The sequence below is a fragment of the Lacerta agilis genome, chromosome 6 (assembly GCF_009819535.1).
Source record: "Lacerta agilis isolate rLacAgi1 chromosome 6, rLacAgi1.pri, whole genome shotgun sequence".
Lineage (NCBI taxonomy): Eukaryota > Metazoa > Chordata > Lepidosauria > Squamata > Lacertidae > Lacerta > Lacerta agilis.
Genome location: NC_046317.1, coordinates 64,187,613 through 64,209,092, shown reverse-complemented (window position 1 = coordinate 64,209,092; position 21,480 = coordinate 64,187,613). Strand labels below are relative to the sequence as shown.

The 21,480-nt window shown below is 45.7% G+C and overlaps 1 protein-coding gene across 1 annotated transcript in view; it reads right to left on the bottom strand.

The window, feature by feature from the left end:
• Positions 1–373: 373 nt before the first annotated feature.
• The window catches only part of LGR6 (leucine rich repeat containing G protein-coupled receptor 6), a 140,875-nt gene continuing 119,768 nt past the window's right edge, over positions 374–21,480 (bottom strand). The window contains exons 7-16 of the mRNA XM_033153111.1: positions 19,079–19,147; positions 17,825–17,896; positions 16,917–16,988; positions 15,724–15,789; positions 14,771–14,842; positions 12,466–12,537; positions 8,705–8,830; positions 7,224–7,384; positions 2,650–2,730; positions 374–1,839 (exon numbers count right to left, since the gene is read on the bottom strand). Coding sequence (XP_033009002.1) covers positions 590–1,839; positions 2,650–2,730; positions 7,224–7,384; positions 8,705–8,830; positions 12,466–12,537; positions 14,771–14,842; positions 15,724–15,789; positions 16,917–16,988; positions 17,825–17,896; positions 19,079–19,147 — 2,041 coding nt within the window. The 3' untranslated portion in view covers positions 374–589. The remainder of the gene's footprint in view (positions 1,840–2,649; positions 2,731–7,223; positions 7,385–8,704; positions 8,831–12,465; positions 12,538–14,770; positions 14,843–15,723; positions 15,790–16,916; positions 16,989–17,824; positions 17,897–19,078; positions 19,148–21,480) is intronic.

Genomic DNA, 21,480 nt, shown 5'->3' with positions numbered 1-21,480 from the left:
CAGAACTGATGGCACACCTCATTACAGAAAATGAAGAGGAAACTGCAGTGACAATTCAGATGTTCAGCTGGTGTTGGGCTATCTACCCTGGCAGGCATTGTCATGTCTATATAGCAGCTCAGTCACTGCCTTATTTGTCATCTGTTAACGTTCTAAGGCAAGGTTCATTGGGGATAGCGCTCTGTTGCCATCTGTTGTCTACTCCGCACAATTTATAAGGAGCAGGACCAGATGTATCCTGGGAAGCTGCATCATAGTTGGTTAGCATTTTTGCTACATTTTGGTTTTCTTAGGTAATAGCCTGCTTTTGTGTTTCAGAAGATTTTAACTCAATGGTCCCCTGGTCATCGTCCCCCCTTGAAGGACCCACACTGGTGTGGCAGGAGAGCAGAAGACAATGCTCCAGTAAGCTAGGATACATGGAGTTGGCAGCACCTTGCAGGCTCTCAAGGCCTCCCCCCCCCCAGAAGAAGCAATAAACTGTTTCCCCAGAACAGCCATTGTCCAAAGCTGTTGGTGGCTACAGGTGGGCTCTTGCATAGGCTTTTCACAGAGTGAATGTGTACCGAGTGGGAGGCTGAATGACTGTTCATAAGTGAGATGTGAAGGCTGGTGCGGGTGGTGTGGAAAACAAGGCAATCCTAAGGCTGCTCCTTGCCGGGTCTCTGCTTTCTGATGCGATGAGCAACTCATCATCGGCAAGGTAGGACAGGTGAGTGGAGAAGCCACTGTTGTGTCCTCCGGCACCTGCCTTTTGCTGGTGTGGGATGAGAGTCACTGATGGGTAGCTGTAGGCATCTAGTACTGACGAGCACCTAGGAGGCACTCTGAAGATGTCTGGTGCCTCAAATATATGATCCATGTCAGAGAAAGCAACCAGGGCCTGGGTAGAGTCATACGAGCTCTTCTCTGTGTCCTCTGACACATAGGACTGGGCGCAGCTCTCCCGGGCCTGGCTCTTCTGCCTCAGGAGCCGTAGGTCATCTCTGAAGTGTGGGTTAAACAGCAGGTAGAGCAGGGGGTTCAGGCAGGCTGGCAAAGGAAGCACCACCAGCAGCACAGACTTGATGACTTCGGGGGTAACGAGGAAGAGGCTCAGCATGGAAGAGAAGGTCAGGAATGCCACGGGGCAATAGAGAAGGCAGTTGGTGAAAATGAGCCAAGCCACATGCTTGATCATAGCACAGTCCCAGACAGAGTCAAACTCTCCTTTCAGCAGGTTGCAATAGAGGCGGATGTATGTTCCAGTGATAATGAGGAAGCAGAGGGTGTTGACCAGCACCAGGGCCACCATGAACCCCAGCATGGAAGGCTTCCCATCCAGGAGTGGGTAGGGTAGGCAGAGAGGGGATGCCCCGTACTCCCCAACAGAGAAGAGAGGCAGTGCTGCAGCCACTGAAGACAGCGCCAGGCAACTCAGCGCACCTGCCTTGACGGTGCCAAAAGACGGCACCTTCCCATAGGTCCGCATGCATGACACCGAGAGACTGCACTGCACGGCGGCCAGGGTCAGCAGAAGGATGGAAGCCTCTGAAGCAAACACCGACAGGAACCCTGTCACCTGGCACCCTGCACCCGTCTCCCACCGGGCCCCGTATTTCGCGAAGTGACCAAAGGTGATGGCGTCCACGAAGGCCAGGATGGCACAGTACGTGCCCGTCAGCATGTTGGCTCCAGCAATGGTGCCAATGACAAACTTGACGGGGGACAGATAGCCGGGCGATGCAAAGACAACCGCCATGACCAGCCCATTGCACAGCATGGAGACCAACGTAATCAGCCAGACACCCAGGCGGATGACCCAGCTCTCAAACAGGTGATCGCAGGGCTTGAACGGGCCTGGAAGATAAGAAGGAAGGAGCCACATTACAAACTGGATGCTGCAGCAGAGCAACTGGCACAAGGCACTGCTGAGTACGAGATTGTGGCTCAGTACAGCATCTGCTTTGCATGGAGAAGGTCCCAAGTTCAATCCCAGGTGTCTCCTGTCAGTGGAGAAACTACTGAGCTAGGTGGACTATTGGTTTGATTCTGTATAAGGCAGCTTCTTAGGACATTTGACCATTTTGCTCCACTTACATTTATATGTGATGAAGCAACAGGCACTTACTGAATAAGCAAGCAGAGGCTGAGGGACTTCATGGCTACAAGTCAAGGAGGCTCAATGCAGAAGGCAGGTCTTGTACATGCAGCTCTACAGCTTTAAAACCAGTTGCTGCAACCAGGGTTTTGCAGCAGAACGTTCACAGAACAAAATGCTTATTTTTCATTCTGATTCCACTTATGGAGCTGGTGGGGTGGGGCAAAGAGCTAGATGGGGCATGGAAGACTGCCCCAGGCTACAACAATCCTGCTCGCCACCCCCCGAGCTTTCACAAACATTGACATTCACTTTCTTTGTGGCATTAAAGACTAGAAAAATAGCTTTTTAAAAAGGGGGATTACAAATTTGCTGAATTCTTCATCCACTCCCAATTCCATGCTTGCATAATTCAACCACAAAAGAACACAATTCTGAATGGAGCGATGTATGTAGCCCTCATCTGTTGCCACCACAGAAATAGTATTTGCTGGCTTCCCTTGCAACACGCATAGCAACCATGCTTCTGTTTAAAGATTTAAGTGCTGTGCTTCAAGGCTATTTCTTACCAGGGCTCGGGGTACACTGGATGTTGGGGTGCAGCTTTGAATCCTCAAGTTCCAGCTGGAAATCATCCATATCCAGGTCATCTGGAAAGTCATACAGAAAGAAAGACCAAGATCACAGGGTTGTTAATGCTTAGCTTTGCATTGTGAGCCAGACATGTAGCTTGTTTTCATAAAGTCACGGCTGTTAAAATGGAAAGAGAGCCATCTTTGTTATACATTTCTATGTTTCTTAATCTCATAACTGGAACAATAAACCTCAGGAACATGATGGTTTATGACTTACACGATGAGGAGGGGAAAAGTGGGGTAAATAACAACTACTACTACTACATCCTATTCAAAACCAAAAAGTCAACCCTTAATTTTGAGCCTGCTCAATCAGGTAAATGGCCAACCAAGTCCAGCATCCTGTTCTCATGGTGGCCAACAGGATGTTGGGTAAAGATTCCTGCACTGCAGGGGGGTTGGACTAGGTGACCCTCGTGGTCCCTTCCAACTCTACAGTTTTATGATTTTATGTAGGAAACCCACAAGCAGGATGCAAGCACAAGAGCCCTCTCCCTGTTACACATAGGGTAGGGCAGAAACATGAGTTACACCTGGAGAAAACTGAATTTGAAATGTTAAAAATGAGAAAGAAATATTCCACAAAGTTTAAGTGAGGAATTAACTTTTTTGGTGGCTGCATGTTATAAAGACAACTGTGTTTGACGGCCATGCAATGGCATCAGACACAAAGAGTAGAAGGGCAGGACAGTACATGTTGGTTCTGTAAAGAGAGAAACCAGGAGTTCTAGCATATGTAGTGGAAATTCCCAAAAGCAGAACAGAAAACGTTTGGTCTATGGAGGCTGGTGTCATTAACAAACATTTCCCAAAGTTTCCTTTAACAGGTCTACTGAATTCTGTGAAGCATAGCGTTCCAGAAAAATGTCAGGCACAAATACTACATATACTCACTTTGGCCAGAATTTTATTTGCTAGACTTCTGAAGGAAAGCCAAAAGCCAGGTCGATTACAAAGTTATAGGAGCAATTAGCAGTTATTAAATTAGCAGTGATGATGAAAAATCATGAAAACTCTAAAGAGGATTTGAGTAGTACAAACTCAGTGGTCCATCCTGCTAAGAGACACAGAAATAAATATTTTTATATAGATAAATAAGTTTCAGGAATGGGAATTGATTGCACTCTGTTACAGAATACAAATTTGTATTTATGATAAGGTAATGTGTTTTGCTCTTTTCTATAATAAGCCTCATGGGGTACTGTGGTTATATGTGATTTTATAATTTACTGTGGTTTCAGATTTTTTTTTTTTTTTTAGTCTGTTCTCTCAGCAAGAGCATAGGTACGCTGCCTCCTCTAACACTTCTAGGAGCCAACTGAAATGTCCAGGTTTTCCCTAGTGCCTGATATGAACCGTCCAGGACCCTGGAATCATGATCTGAAGCCTTTCTTCATATGTTTCCTACATGAGCGGTCCAGAGGGTGGCAACACAAGAATCGGCCTTTTCTGGGGTGGCTCCCCATTTGTGGAATGCTCCCGCCAGAGCAAAAACGTTTCTCTTTAACCAGGCTGATTAACATTCTACATCCTTTTAAATGTGTTTGTGGGAGGGGGTAATTGGTTGGTTTTATATTCTTGTTTTATTATGTATTTTGTGTTCTCATTTTGTATTTCTATGTTGTGGACCACCCTGTGATCTTCGGATGCAGGGCGGAATACAAATTTTAATCATCATCATCATCATCATCATCATCATCAAATAATATCTCTTAAGGCCAGATTCCCGCCTCAGCCATGCCTCCTTGGGTACCTGCTTTGTAGCCTCCTTGGGTACTTTTGCCTGGCTGGAAAGTGTCCTTGCGCTCTGGTAATGTCTTTTGCTTGCCTGGCTGAAAAAGTTTCCCACTCCTGAGTAGTTGCTCTGTTGGCTATTAAGGTGTTTAGCTCTGTTTTGCAGATTGCTTCTTGTGTGTAACACAATCTGTTTCTTTAAATTCTCCAGGCCTTTGGATATGCATATTGAGCAGATCTATATTATTAGTGTACCACTGCTGGAAACATTTACCAAGGTAAATGTTTTGAATGGGCAGCACTAGGCACTGAGAGAGCTCTGAAGGAATGTCCTTTAAAGGAGGCTTACCACTTCCCCCCACCCCCAAGAGAAACCCTGTGTTTTTCACAGATGCAGGAATTCTATAGGGACCGTTTTCCTCATCATGGGACAAAGTAATTGCAACGAGCCCCACAATATGGTCAGAATCAGGCCCAGACTAGCAGGCTCTAATGCAGGATGAAGAGGAAGAAAAAATGGCAAGGTAGGATTGAATGGTGGGAACCTCAGAGGAAGGAGGATATCTTCACCCCAACTTGAGCCACTTCAGAAGGGGGAGTAGGGATACCTGCTCTCTTCCTGAACTTCCTTTGGAGCAGAGAGCCTCAGTGGAGCTGGGAAGGGCTCTGAACAGCTGAGGGCTGGGGAGGCAGAACAGGAGGGTACAGTCTTGTCACATAAAACCAGGTGCCACCTCTGCCATCTTGACATTCCTGCAAGGCAACCTAGTCTTATGACTGAGCATGCCATGCCTTACCTTGAAAAGCATGGTGTGTAGGGTGTGGAAACTTGTTGGGACATCTTTGATGCTGCATCCTGTTCTAAACTTCTTGCCCTGCCCCTGAACTCCTGAGTTGTGACTCCTGAGCCCTGTGTCTGCTGCTGAGCCTACACTGTTATTTGCCTGAATAAATATCTCTTTCTTCCCTACAAGTAGGATCCTCTGCATGTATGTTTTAGGATGAGAGCCTAGATAGTAATGGAGAAAGCTGCCCCTGTAGAATTTCTGCCTGTCAAATAGCTGTTAAAGACAGAGAGCCTTTGTTTGGGGGGGGGGAATAAGACAACAAATGTAGTATTAAGTATTTCTCTCTTCTGTAAGCTTTTTTCATGCCTTGAATAGTCACACACATGGACAGAATGGAATTTATGATGAATATTTCCCTAAGGAACTTTGGTTGAATGGCTGTGAGGTGTACAGCACATCACTGATGCCTCCTCATTGCAGAAAGCCCAGTTCCATCCCAGCTAGGCTAGGAATATGCTGGCACCTGTAAGAGTAAAACCTGTTGCCCAACAGTCTAGACAGCTGAGTCTCGGCTGTGTATTTTACTGGAGGTGTCAAGAACATGATTTGGGCAAACTTCAAAAAAGTGCATATCCTTTCCCACAAACATCCTGCCATCAAAACAGCTGGTTGTACAAAGGGAACCACACAGAGCTTCCATTGAACTCTCAGGGAAAACCCTACTCTGCACTGCTGAATGCAAGGCCAAGCCCAGGAGCATAACAGTATAAAAGGTACACATGGACCATTCCTTATGGCAATTTGAACCCACTATGTGGATTCCACAGTAGAGCACCCCCTCTACTGTGACTGATGCAAAGCTTTTCCAGGAAGAGCCATGAGCAAAACAGTCCACTCAAGCATTGCCACCCCCCCCAAGAATCAGATTGTGGATGACCAACCAACCAACCAGCTATTCAAAATATACTTTGTAAGTAATGAAGCAACTTTCTCCAAGTTCTTCTGTTTGAAAGAGAAGGTGGCAGCAGGTAGGGTACAACCCTGAGAATATATTTGTGAGTTGTAGAAAATCTACCTTCCATGGAATTTTTTTTTCCCTGAAAGGAAGAAATGCACACCCTGGATTCCCACAAAAAGGTAAATGCTTCTCAACTCCCCGACTCCAGTGAAGTGTAAAAAAAGGAGCATGAAGAATAAGGAACAAAAGTGTCTGGTACTACTTATTAATGAACAGAAAACTTAAGCTTCAATATGAATTCTATTAAAAAACATCAACCAGACTGCGATGGTAACTGCAGACTGCAGGTGGTGGTCTGCCCCATACATGCTGGAGCCCTGCCTTACAAAATGTGAGAAGGGTATCCTTGACTTCCAGAACTGAGGCAACAAGGCTGTTATAATATAGCCCAGGAGGCTGTCTCAGAAGGATCAAGAGATGACGAGTCTCCTCTCCCCACGGTAGACTGTGTCGAATGTATTTCTCATTTCAACTCAAGTCTCTCGGTCTTGTCAGTGTGTGTGGGCCATGTGTTTATACAATCATGTCATGCAGCAAACAAACAATCCAAGCTGTGGTTTGGGAATCCGTGTATTTCCACCAATGCTTTCTGCATGTGACTTGCAGTCACAGAGAATTCCCCCTGCTAGGAAAGATTCAGCCAAGTGAGCAGCAGACCCCCCTCAATGCAACAGCCACATCGATTAAGCTGGCCCACTTTGATCCCTGCTGCACAGAATCCCTCCTGAAATACACCCCAGTCTTCCTTTCTGTTCCTTGCACCCGAGAAGCTGCATTTACCAGTTCAGAGCCATCAAAATATTAGGGTAATCAGGAAAGTGCACAGTTTGCTCCAACACAATGAGAGCACAGGCCTGCTTTCCTTCTTAGCGACTGCACTCCCCACCTCACCCAGCTTAACTCCTGATTTAACAAACTCAGGTTGCAAGCAGAAGTTAGACTGTGACCCAGAAATCGGTCTTACTCACAGTGATTATCAGTATGGCCTGTAAACAGTCCCAAGTTCCTCTTGTGGCCATCCTCATCCTCAGGACTCATATCCTCAGAGTCCCATTGACTAGTCATTTTGAAGAAATTGCTGCAGGCTCCATACGCACAGCACTGGTAGGCATAGGGCACTTCCAGGACCCTGGAGAGAAGAATATAGAGCTACGAGTTACTTGAAGGAACTTGGGAGGACTGTAGTTCTGTGAGTGGGGCTATGGATTCCTGGAAGAGAACTCTCACCACACTTTAATTATGAATATAATATGGGAGAAGCCAAGATAGTTACACTGGTATAGAACAAGCACATACATGGTATCAGATGTTTATTTAGGTGGTCTCCCAATATCTGTGCTCCTACGGTATTTCCTCCTTCCTGCCCCATGTTTCTGTCTCTTCCTACAAACACAAAGGTCTATCCATTTTTTAAAGGCTGCAACTATATCAGCTGTCTGCATCTTCATGGTTGATTTCCAAGCTCATGGCTAATACTCAGTGTCTTCTTTCCATAAACTTGGTAGAGCCTGAATACAATACTGAGCACTCAGAGTCTCTGATAATGTTTCGAATCCAAGGAACGTTGCGATCCTTATACAGTTGTGCCTTGGAAGTCGAACACCTTGTGAGTCAAACGTTTTGGCTCCCTACAGCTGCAAACCTGGAGTGTTCCGGTTTGCGAATGTTCTTTGCAACCCGAACGTCTGACGTGGGTTCAGCAGCTTCTGACTGGCTGCAGGAGCTTTCTGCAGCCAATCGGAAGCCGCACCTTGGTTTCTGAACGTTTTGAAAGTCGAACGGTCTTCTGGAATGGATTCTGTTCAACTTCCAAGGTACGACTGTACTGCAAAGGCACTAAACTGGGGGCGGAGTGCTACGGACTCCCCATTCACATCAATGCTAATGGTCGTATTTAGCTAAGTCCACCTCAGAACAAACACGTTGAAATTAAGTTAGTCATGTCCATTAGCTTAAGTGGTTCTACTCTGAGCAGGACCAGTGCTGAACACCACATGTTGCTGGCACTTCTGCCATTGTTTTCTGAACATTATGGAGTATTGTCTTAGCTGCTTACTAATCCCTCCAGGCAGCTCATTAATCCGCAGCAGACAAGACACGGCCACACAAACAGCATTTACTGTGGGAAGGCTGGATGTCATTAACTGAGGTTGGCTTTTGCAAAGGTTTTCCGCTCTGCTGAGCCCCAGGCGTGAGCCCCCTGCTTCCAAGGTCTCTGCTTGTGTGTGAGCTTGGATGATGCCAGCGACAAGACGTTCAGTGGCTCATCGATTTCTCAAGGCAGCGATGGATTCAGAGTGTGAGCAGGAAGTCACGCTTGCTCAAACCTCTGGCTAAAGAGCATCAACGGAAACATCTAGTAAACACGGACAGCGGAAGGCAGATCAAAGCAAATAAATGAAGTCCAATCATACAGAGCCAGAAGCCAGAAATCAGAAACAAAGCTCACCTCATCTTGGGAAAGCTTTCTTTTGTGAAGGATTCAGACAGTGCAGGGTTGCCTTTAAGTTTCAGATGAGTCAGTCCACTCAACCCAGCCAATGGCAGCGTAACCAGCTGATTGTCAGTCAAATCTCTATTGGAGAAAAAGGCAGTGAGTGAGTGAGTGGACACTGGTGTAGGTTAGTGAGAAGTGTGCTGGGCCCAAGAGATGAGCTTCTCACAATACATTTGTTCAGGATATTTAGAACTTATTACTGTTTTAATGAGGATTTTTTAAAACTTAAAAAAGGTTGGTTTATTTAAAGGATTTATAATCCAATTTTTGAGAGCCATGCCTTTTTAAATATATTTTTGTTAAACCATCCTGATAGTCCCTTGGGTGAGTTGTTGGGATATTGTTAAAAATCAATAGATCGTGTTACATAAACAAATAAATGAAAAGAACGCAAAAGGCGGGTGCTTTTTCCACACCTTTGTTCAGGTTAAGTTGTTACAAATTGGCATGTATTTGGTTGCTTGGAGAAAGGACACAGCTTTGCATTTGCACCATGATGCCAAACACCAACTCACATTACACGGGCAAGTATTCTTCTTGCAGCAAAATGTAGCAGCAGAGCCCCCCCCCCCCCCCCGAACTAAGAATGCTGCATTTCTCTACGGTAAAAATGGCAACCACTGACCAAAACATGCATCTTAAAGGCAGCAACTATTCATAGGAACAGGAAAACTTGTGCTCATCACATATTCCTTGGTAAATAACCTACCAGTAACTTTTAGGAGATGTATTTGCTTTAAATAGATCTCTTTCCATCAAAAATAGATGTTACCAGTTAGAAAATATACTGTATAGTGCTTTAAAGCACTCCATATATAGTGGCTGCATGACATGTCAAACTGAATCATGGTTTAGTGCTACATGGACAAGGCTCCTTGTAGGTTTCAAGCCAGTTTCATGACTCATGGTTTCAAGTTGCCTTATTTATCAACTAGCAATTATGCAACAACTGTTGGTCATTCACAACGAACCCATTTGTATGTGACACGAAGCCAAGAAAAATAAGCACCTACACATTGTAAATCTTGGTGGCTTCTCTTTCCTCTGTGATATCCAACCTATAACCTTCTCACTAGTCTTGTTTATTTTATCTATTTATTTTCTAACATTTATAAGCCCACTTTTCTTCCATCATGGAACTCAAGGAAGCATACACATGGTTCCTATAAGGTCTCCCAATGAGAAACTAACCAAACAGAGATCCTTGAAGGTGTGGGTTTCTTTTGCTCTCCGTAGTAGCATTTTGTATTTTCACCGGAGAAATGTTGGAGGGTATGGTGCAGTGTAGGACTAGGACCAGGGAGACCAAAGGTAAAGAACCACTGCTTTGCTAATCAAATTAACTGGTGACCTCAAAGAGTGGCTGTGAATGCTATAATAGGAAAGGGTATGATCTTTTATAGTATCCTGAGCTACCTGGGAAGAAGAATGTTACAAAAGTGTAATAAAATATGTAAATAGCATTATTATACTATACATTCTTCCCAGGCTTGCCAGCAAGTAGCTTTAATACATGATCCACCCACTGAGGATGTATGAGGGGAAGCTATTCTGCTGAATGGCAGAAAGATTCCAAGTATAGGTTGAATTATCACTAAGGAAAGAGAGGCCAACAAAGTTCACTATGTGTAACTGATTGTTTCTCAGTACAGTGGTACCTCTGGTTACATACTTAATTCATTTCGGAGGTCCATTCTTAACCTGAAACTGTTCTTAACCTGAAGCACCACTTTAGCTAATGGGGCCTCCCGCTGCCGCTGCGCTGCCAAAGCACAATTTCTGTTCTTATCCTGAAGCGTTATTTCTGGGTTAGCGGAGTATGTAACCTGAAGCGTATGTAACCTGAAGTGTATGTAACCCGAGGTACCACTGTATAGTTGCTCTGTTAACTTCACCGGCAAAAGACACAATCACTTTTATCTTTTCCACACAATAAAAAAGCGAGGCTCTTCTCCAAAATGCCAGACGAATAGCCTCAGGCCCACAGACAGATTTCATGCACTCCTTTTTGTCCCACACGTTGCAATATAATAGCGCGGTGAGACATTTACATCACATCAGCATAGTGATCAGATATGCCTTTGTGGCCCATTTATCCCTGCAGGCCAGTGGCTCAAGCGGTTTGTGTCTGCACTGGCCCCACACTTGCCAACTGCAATGACTGTGGGACCAGTGTGGGTTGTGTTCTCAGCACAACAGAGTTCCAGGAGTCGGCAGAGGCGTGCCCCACCCGGTACTTCTGCTTATGCACAGACATGTCAAAATAAGACCATGGGAAGATGCAGTGCCAATGCAGCACACGTACACCTGGCCCATCACTTTAGCAATTCTGACTAGTGGTTCTTCCGTAGCAGTTCATAGAATTATAGTGTTGTAAGGGACCCCGAGGGTCATCTAGTCCAAACCCCTGCAATGCAGGAATCTCAACACACAGCCCCTCCCCCATCCAATTTGAAATCATACAGGACCCTGCTTAGCTTTGCAAATGTGCTAGCAGTTTTATTGCTGCAGCACTAGATGCTCAGTTGCTCTTTTGTTGATAGCAGGACTTGCCCCTAAATCCACCCCCTACTCTCAAGTATTCTATAAGGACACTGACACTTTCCCTAGCTTCCACATGCCCATGCAGCAGGGTCCATGCCTAGATTCTCAAACAATCCAGTCCAGTGGCCTGCTGTCCCTAAGCATGCTATTTAGACTTACTTTGGACAAAAGTCCATTGGTGGAATTCAATATCATGCTCTTCCAATTGCTCCATCTGGCATTCTAGTTTGCTAGATGGAACTACCCCCCCCCCTTTCAGGGGGCATGAGAAGGTGTGTGGGGAGGAGAGGAAGGGAAAGCCTCATTTTCCAGCAGCAGTTCATGCGCAGGGCTTCCACTGCCGGGGTGGTTAGGTAAATCTCACCCCATTATCCCTAGAAATTAGGAACACTAGGCTTTTGTACCCTGTACTGTTAGCGGGAAGGTAAACGCCGTTTTCGTGCACTGCTCTGGTTTGCCAGAAGTGGCTTAGTCATGCTGGCCACATGACCTGGAAGCTGTACACCGGATCCCTCGGCCAGTAAAGCAAGATGAGCGCTGCAACCCCAGAGTCGTCCGTAACTGGACCTAACGGTCAGGGGTCCCTTTACCTTTACCTTTACTGTTAGCCTGCCACTTTTAAGGGGATCTGCCAGCGAGATGTTTCTTTTATTTTCACCTGATTTTCCCTTGAAAATAAGCACATTGTCTTAGTCCAGTAACAGAACATGCTGTATGGCTTATTTCAGCTAAACTCTGTTCTATAATAGAACCAACCCTTGGCATTTAATGGTATATTATTGTTTAAACGAGGGGACAGTGGAGCCAAGGAAGGCCTTTGGGATGTTGAAGCTCCTCAATAATTCCAAAATTTTCACTGCTTGGCAGAACTAAGGGCTTTCACTTACCTGGTGTTAAAAATATTATAAGTGATAGCACTTTTACCCTTTTAATTTAGACATTGAAAATGAATAAGCAATCAGGTTTTGGTCAGGTGAAAAGCATATGTAGCTGTGTGTAAAAGGAGATTAACTTCTTCTGTAGCACCTCAGTTTTGGGGTATTGTTGACACAATAAATACCTTTGACATAATGCCTACCTCTCTTACTGCCCTGGCCTACTTTGGAAGGGAAGGTGGCATATAAATTTAACTTAAACAACAGTGATTTATCCCTGCCACTGTAACTTACAGCTTGATGAGAGAGCGGAGGGTCACAAAGGCATCCGTGTGGATGGACTGAATGGAATTCCAGCTCAGGTCTCTGCAAGGCAAAAGTACATGCAGTGATGGAGAAAGTATGCTGAAGAGTCTGTAAGTCAGGAGTGGGGAACTGCTAGGGTTGCCACCTTTGGTTGGGCAAAATAAAGGGCAGGTTGGGGGGGATTGTGGGGCTAAAAATTACTTTACCTGGTGCAGAAATGACACAGGGTTTACAGTGGTTTATTCTGCAACCCACCCTCTGCCCATGCAAAACCCCTTTTTCTAACTCTTCCTCCCTGCCCCACCCCACTCCCTGCCTGTGTCCTGCAATAACTATTGCTCTCACCCTTGGCTCTCCTCCTTGTGAACCTACCTTTTGCCTGCACAAACACCTGGGCAGGCTCTCACTCTCCTCCTCCCACCGGACCCACCCTCTGCCCGCACAGTTTTGAGGATGAGGAAGAGAATAAGCTTGAACACATGAAAAAAGTCATCCCACTGGAAGTCCAAGCAGGAAAAAAAGATAACCACATTTTTCTAGGGATGGGTAGCAACCAGCCCATGGGTTGGATCTGGCACCTGGGGCTTCTCCATCCAGCTTGCAACATCCCTGCTCCTCTCTCTGCAATTAGGCTTCAAAAAGCCTTCTGTTGGATCTAATAGAAAGCTTCTTTTAAGCATGATAGCAGCGCAGGAGGACATTTTCGGGAAAAGGTTGTACCTGGGGAAGAGAGGGTTGACCCTGTCCTTTCTGTGCACTGTGACCTCCCCACCCACCAAAGGGTGGTGGTGGAATTAGTATGTGTGAATTTAGTATGAGTATGGTGTGGATTGTTATTTCAGCAGAACCTCAGAAGTACGGGCCTTAGGAATACAGTACAAGCTGGCTGGTCGCACAACAGGGCTCTTGCATACAGCGATCCATGGAGGGTATGAGGGGCTGTTGTCCTCTAGCTTCAACAGGGAGAGTTGTGTAAGGAACAGCTTGAGCAGAAAGTGCAAGGCTCTGAGGTTTGCAAGATTGGGCTAGGGCAAAGCTTTCGGACAGAGCAGTTCTCTGTTCGAGAACTTGAGTAAGGAGCAGGAAAGATGAGTGATGAACCATTGTTTTTACTTATTTTTAAATTCCCCCCTTTTCAGTCCAAAGGGTTGAAACGTTTTGGTGCACAAATAATCTCTTGTTCCTGGTATGCTTGTAACTCTGAGGAATGCAATACATCACAAGTCTTCTCTCTGTGTGAGGCATGTGATATAGAGTGTGTGTTCATATTGTTGTAGATTTGAAGGGGACACCCCTAAATCCTAGAAATTAATAAATGGTAGGGTTTTGATTAGTTGGAGGGTTGAAGGGGAAATTGCAGGCCAGTGGAAGAATACTGGCTAAGCTTCCTTTCCAAGCCAGGGCCTCACCTGGGACAGAGACATAAACATGACAAAAGGTGTTGATGGTCCATCTGAGAGGAATTCTTGGGCCTGGGCAGACAGAGGTTGCTATGGTGATAAGGTGTAAGACTGAAGTGTCAGGAAAAGAGAGAGTTTGGAGTGAGGTGTGCTGGGAAGAAGAGGGGAGAGAGGAGACTGGGCTCCATCTTGGGCAGGCTGGCTGAAGGCTGGCTGGGAGAGATAACTTTGAGTCCAGTGCTGCACTGCTGTGGGGGACACGCCCCTCTTGAAATGACCATGCTGTAAGATCTAGACTCCCTCCATGCAGACTGAAGGTGTAAATAGATGAATGAATTATATTTATTAAAGCCACGATAGTCTTCACTGGGTCTTCAAGCCTCCAAAGGAGCAGAAACCCTAGGTGAGTGCCTGAAATCCCCTGGAATCTTGCCACTGGTTTGGCAAAGAGTGGGGGTGGCACCCAACTTTTGCAACAATATTTTAAATTCATCTGCATCTGGTACTTTTGCAGGCTTGGAGCTGGGCCCAACACATTGAACTACATATTCCACTCAGTGCTCCTCCTCCTTTTTTTTGGTTGGTGGGGGCAAGGTAGATGTCATAACAAGAATGGGCTGTTGTGTGTCCATGGGCTAGCATGGCTGGCTTGTTTTGAATAGATCTTTGTCCGGCTGCGTCTGCAATCATGCCCAGAGTGCACTGCCTCATAGCTGTCAACCCTCCCTGCTGTTCCCCACTGCTATATACATAGCTGTCAACCCTCCCTGCTGTTTCCCAGTGGTATAATAAGGGAATTTCCCACAAAAAGGGAAAGGTTGACAGCTATGCACTGCCTCGCACTACTCCACTAAAATAAAAAGCTCTGATGCTCCCCAGCAAGCTGTACTCACATGGAGCGCAAGGCTGTGAGCTGCCCAAAGGTGTCTGCTCCAATTTTGTGGATGCGGTTGTGCTGAAGGCCACTGCAAAGACAGAGAGGCTGAAATGAGAGAGGGAGACTTGCTTCACAGAGATCTCCATCCTCACTGGCAGCAGAAGAAAGGAGGACAGCCGTGAAGGTTATTTCTATTCAGGGTTGAAAAGGGGTTCAGATTTCAAGGGGAAAGTGGATCAAGAAACAATACAACTCCTTGCCACCCACCCCTTTCCCTGCATGCCGCCTCAGGCCTGGGACAGTGCCCCCTTCAAATAAAAAGTGTGCTTGAGGGAGGCGCGGGGGGGTGGGTGGGGGGTGGCGGCAGTTACAAGCACCAAGGTTTCTTTATACCAGCAGTTCCCAGGCCTCTTCAGCATCTGCTCACACTATGAAGGCTGCAGGGCTCGGTGTCACCAGCTGCTGCTCCCACCCATGGGAATACCATGTGGGTGGGGAGAAGGGAACTCTTGGGAAAGCAAAGACTTGGTGCCCTCATACTCACTGGTCTGTTTTGCCCTGACCTTCTCAACCTGAAATCCCTCAAAACTATTTTATGTTCAGTGGTAGAGCATATGCCTTCCCTTCAGAAGGTCTCAAGTTCAACCAATGCTAGGTCAGGCTGGGAAAAGCTGCCTGCCTGCAACCCCGGAGAGCCACTGCCACCCAGTGCAGACAATAATGAGCTAGATGGACCAACAGCCTGGCTCTGCATAAGGCAGCTTCCTGTGCTGCTTCAAGCATTCATGCAAAAAGTTATACACAGGGCGCAAGAAACCCAGAGATGTTATTAAACCCCAGGATGATTCTGATTAGGTCCCTGTGCTCCAGCATCCATCTCCAGACTGTTTATCCACCTCCAGACTGCTTAACTTGTTGTGCAGGCTTGGGGATTCCACCTCAGCTTGCCCTGAAGCAAGAGTTACTCACATCTCTTCCAACTTCTGGCAGTGGTGGAAACTGGGTAGCTCCTCAATTTGATTGTGCGAGAGCTCACTGTGGGGAAAACAACAAAGGTTAGAACAAAGCCTTCCTTCTTGAAGGCCCTCTTGGAATGTATTTGGTTTGGAGGAAAGGAGTGGGTGTCCCCAGGCTATGCAGCTGGGGAAGCAGGAAACCCCAGAGACAGGTAATATCCTCTTTGCACCCACCCCATACTTGGCACCAGTCCTTTCATTCATTTATATGCCCAGTTTCTTGATATTATCCCTAGCTTATTCAACCCTTCCTCTGTTCAATTTAGCTTCTTTCTGTGTCCAACTCACCGAAAAAAGCCAGAAACAGAGCAGTAACTGGCTACTACTTGGTGGCTATCTAAGTTGACATATGGGTAAAAAGCATACTTCTGCATGATGCTGTTACATCACTTGAAACCAGTGTTCTTCAATCTTGTGTCCCAAGGATGTTGCTCAAGTACAACACCTACAATCCCTGATCACTGGCTAAAATGGGGATTATAGGAACCGTAGTCCAACAACATCTGGGGATGTATAGCTGAAAAACACCACAGTTTAATCTATTGTGTTACAGGTAGGTAGCCGTGTTGGTCTGCCATAGTCAAAACAATATAAAAAATAAAAAATAAATTCCTTCTAGTAGCACCTTAGAGACCAACTCTTGGTCTCTAAGGTGCTACTGGAAGAATTTTTTTAAAAAATTTTTTTATTGTTTAATCTATTGTGTGCTAGCTGAGGACTATGCAAGAGCTGTAGATGCCACTCTAGAGTCTGCGATTTTTCAAACCAGCACTTCTTTCAATTTGTGCAAAAGACAAACATTGATCTCAATCCTGGATAATCTCTGCCCTGTTTTCCTGCCCACTCATCACCACAATATTCTTAACCCAATATGTCCAGATATTGGTGTTCATTAAATTCGGGGATTAAGAGTGATGTTCCATATGACTACAGATGGAACTGAAGCGACACAATATGATTTCCAGAAAGTCCATTAATGCTAGCTCCCTGGAATGGAGAAAGCAGAAGGGTGGAAAATGTGCCATGGCTGCCCAGTACACTTCTGTGCCAGACTGGTCAGCAACAGGGAGCCATGACTTCCTGTGTTGGTAGGAAATATGCCTGCCAAGTGCCCTAGCAAGAAAGGGAAGAGTGTTTGTAACTCACAGAACTCGTAGGCTGGGCAGCTGCTGGCACATTTCTCCAGGAAGCAAACGAATGCCAGCCCGGGTCAAAGTCCTGTAGAAGAGGAGAAGACACAGTTAATGCCAATATGTGCAAGGAAGGCCTGGTCTCTTCCCTGTTACTAGTATGAATACTACTGAGGAAGATGACTGGGATAGAATTAAAAGAGGTGCTCCATGTGGGATATAGAAGTCTATCACATCTGGGGGAAGAGGGCGAAATCAGGTACGAGTTGTGTCACTGTGGTCTAAGGCCATGGGGGAAAGTGAAGAATGTTTTCCCAGCTGACCCAAGAATACCCTTTGCCTAGTCAAATTTCCACAGTAATGAAGCTCTGACATAGCCTGTCCAGCTAATGACAAGCTTTGCCTGCCACAGAGTAATTCTAAAAAAAGCAGCACCATGAATGAAAGTGGAAAACTGCCTGAAAACCATATTTGGGCAGCTCCTTCAGGAGTTTCTTTTGCACCTCACATACATTTTCCTATCTTCAAGTGGCTGAAAGGGGACAATGAACCTGCACTGATATGGATGAAGAAAACACTGCAGTTATAACCTTTTTGTTATGTCGTGGGTTCTGGTAGCAACAAGTCCAGCAACACTTCTTAGTGAACAGCTCTTTATTGTAAGGATAGGACAAGACTGGGGGAATACACAACACTTTTGATTCCTCTTTTTCATTCCCCTGATGGAATACAGTAAATTACATGGCATTAGAAACAGGTAAAGGAAATTTAGAGTACAACTTTCCAACTCGTGTTGGTTTCCTTTCTTTAACTTTCCCCTTAGTAAATAGAGAGGCGATAGCCCTGGGAATTATGGCGAGCTCCCTGATGACAAGCATGGTGGGTTTATGCAGTGACCTTGGGTTTAATATTCCTATTCCTTACATAATCTGGAGCAATGGATTCCCAGCAAACGCCTTCTCTGGAATAGCCTTGATGTTGTTGTTATGGAAACCCCTGTTGAGCAAGAAGACACCAGGGTGGTTAAGGATTAGAACACAGAAGTATTGTTTAAACATGGAAAGTCTTAAGTTAGCTTTCTCACAACATAAAATTTGCTACATGGATAGTGTATGATTCTTCAAAGTACTGTAGCCCATTGCATTTGTGAAGACGCAATGATTTGTCACCACTTATGTTTTCCCTCCTGTTTGTGTACATGCTGCAAAACAGGCACGTGCCCATTACGTGGCCATGATTACCATATTTTATTTCTTAATATATGCACTTCACCAATTCTCTATGAAGCTCAAAGTAATTTGGCCTCTTTACAGAAAATGTGCATGCATATCAATTTTTGAGACTCAAAGAAAGGAATGAAGCCTGCATTTTAGCCAAACTGAATTAGCAGCATTGGTCAAACCTGACATCACAAACAGCAGTTATAATGTAAGCAGAATATATGCAAATAAGCACCCCCTGTGCTCTTGGCAAGCTAACAATGTAAGCTTCACAGTCTAGAGACCCCTATCCTGGGACACAGTAATCTGGTGGGAACCAGGGCAGCTGAAACACCCCAGATATGTGGACTTTAGAGACTGGAAACACTGAGACAGTGCATGCCACTCCCAAATTAGGACCATCTGAACACACCCTAAGGGCTGAGAAACCTATTACCCACAATGCACGTCTGTTTCTTGGAAAGCCAGAAATTGCCCATGCCCTGGAAGAATGAATGGACCTTAGTGAGGTGGAAAATGAGAATGCTCCACTGAGGGTAATAATTAGAGCCTCAAAGCTTCTTCTGAAGGAACATAGCCCTAGATGTGGAAAGCAGCAGGGGCTGCAGAAACTGGCACAGCAAAATATGCCTAGCCCATCAGTGCTGTGGGCCTTTAGCAGTTCTCTGCGGAGGTGTGTTTGTGTGCGAGTCTCATGTGTTTGGCCAAAGGCCATAGTTATTACACCCCATGGCGATCTGCCCACTGGTACCACAACTTTGGAAATTCTATTTGGCACTAATGATATCCGTGAGGAATTACTGCAGTGCGGGGAGAGGGGCACGCTGAATTTATGAGAGGACTGGTGAAAGAGGAATGCGCATTAGCATTTGGAATGGCAGTTTTGTCCACATGAAAGCTGAGGCCAGATTATCTCTTTGGGGACTCTTCCTTGAGGAAAGCAAAAGAAATGGCTTACAGCTCTTGAAGTCGGCCGAGTGTCCTAATGGCCACTGGGAATTCCACCAACTCATTATAATTTAGGTCCCTGGGAGAGAGAAAAGCAAAGGCATCATTAAGAAAGCTAGAAAAGCTCAGCAGAGTGCGACACATTCCAAAGGGTTGGAAAAACACAGTCATTATGCACTGGAGATGAGCTTTCCAAGTATGTTTATCCAGCCACCCATGTCTGGAAACACAATATCAAAGAAATGCTGGAATATTCCCTGTTAGGAGACAAATCAGGCCTGAGCCAAGCCAAGCTCCAGAGACCTCTAGTAGTACTGCCATCCTGGACCCCTAGCATCCCTGGAGCCAGTGTGGCGTAGTGGTTAAGAGTGGTAGACTCGTAATCTGGGGAACCGGGTTCGTGTCCCCGCTCCTCCACATGCAGCTGCTGGGTGACCTTGGGCTAGTCACACTTCTCTGAAGTCTCTCAGCCCCACTCACCTCACAGAGTGTTTGTTGTGGGGGAGGAAGGGAAAGGAGAATGTTAGCCGCTTTGAGACTCCTTCGGGTAGTAATAAAGTGGGATATCAAATCCAAACTCCTTCCCTATCTTAGCTACTCCCTCTGATGCCTCTTGTTGTTGTTGTTCAGTCGTGTCCGACCCTTCGTGACCCCATGGACTAGAGCACGCCAGGCACCCCTATCCTCCACTGCCTCCTCTTAGCTGCCCTTTTAGGACTTGGCATTCTACCAGCCTACCCTACACTCACCACCACCACTGTCCCCCTCTCAAACACATTTCTAAAACCAAGCAAAATGACAAGGAAATTATTTAATGCATTTTCAAACAGAGTGCTTTCTTCACAGCTTCCTTGGCCTTGCCCAGTTTTCAGAGAAAAGGGGAAGCAGCAGCTGTAGCCTACAAGGGCAGAGAGCAGCTACTGCCAAGGTAAGTTATGTTATGGCTACTTTAAAGAAAACGAGAGGCATAGGTGGCCAACGAGTCCCCCGCCCCCGCCCCCAGTGCTGTGGAGTCAGTAACTGTCATCATCGCCAGCCAGCACGGCCAATAGCCAGGGGTGATGGGAGTTGTAGTTCAAAACCAATAAAATTAAGGTGACAATGCAATCTTGTTGCAAGTGAAATGTTGTGTTTTGGTGTTTGTTATTATACTTGCTGTTACGTTATTGCTTAATTATGTTAAGAAATTTTTCTCGTGATAGTTGGTTTCTTTGTTGTAAGCTCAGGGGTGTAGGAAGGGGGGCGGTTTGCCCTGGGTGCCATCCCAGGGGGGGTGACAAACCCCCCCCCCTGGGCAGATTGCTGCCGCACCAATCGCCCTGCCCTCCGCCGCTGTGTAAGCTGCTTTGAGCATTCATTCTTTTCTTGTGGAAAGATGGCATACAAATAAAATGGTGGTGGCAGCGATTAGAACATCTGGAGGGCACCATGTTGTCCACCTGTGCTTTTAAGGAAAGGATATGGCAGGATCCCTTCACCCGTTTGTTATCTGAGGGCAAAGCCACACAAGCCAGTCTTGCAAAGCACAGCTCCAGAGCAGCTCCATTTACTTTCAGTCACCAACAGAAGGGAGATTGAAACATAATTCTAAGATGAAATACACATGCCCTCTCATTAGGAGGAGGATATGTGAACTATGCAAGACTGGCAGCATATCAATGGTGTGCAAAAAACATTTTTATACATTATTGCCATTTTATACTGTATATTATTGCCATTGTTACAACAAGGAATTGGGGGGGATGGCACAGGCCTAAATACGTTTTTCTGGGTTGGTGGTGTTGGCATGCCATGTTTGTCACATGTCACATTGAGTGACTATAACGTCTGAAAGCACCACTAATTCTCCAAGGGGAAATGAGATATATCATGAGTTACATGCAAGAAGGCCCCAACATTAATTATGCTTTTCAGTGGTCAGAGTGTGTTAACCCTCCTACTGTATTTGGATTAAAATTTTCAACTAATATAGTGTCCCCTCACCCCCAACCGGTTTAATTCAATTGTTGAGAGAGTGATGCCCATTTCCAGGAGAAACGCCTCTATCTGTATTTCTGAGCCAGTGATGAAGATAGACAAGAGAAGCTCCTAGCTAAACTTAACCCAAAGAATATGCTGCCATCTGAACAGGGTGGGTGATCCACAAGAAAAGAAACAGAACAAATAATTCACGCTGGATTTCTCAGGTCTGAAACTGCCAATGAGGTACATGCTGCTGTGTAGATTATGTACTACCCATCGCCTCATTGTCCCATTCATAGAACAAGTCAGCACAATAAAACACGTTGCAGGGAACTATCCTGACTCATAAATGCCATGTGACCATTTCTATTTACATGGTAGCCCAGTGGGTTTTAACTGGTGAATATCTTAGAACCTTTGAGTAATTACTGGCTCCTGTGGATTACTTTG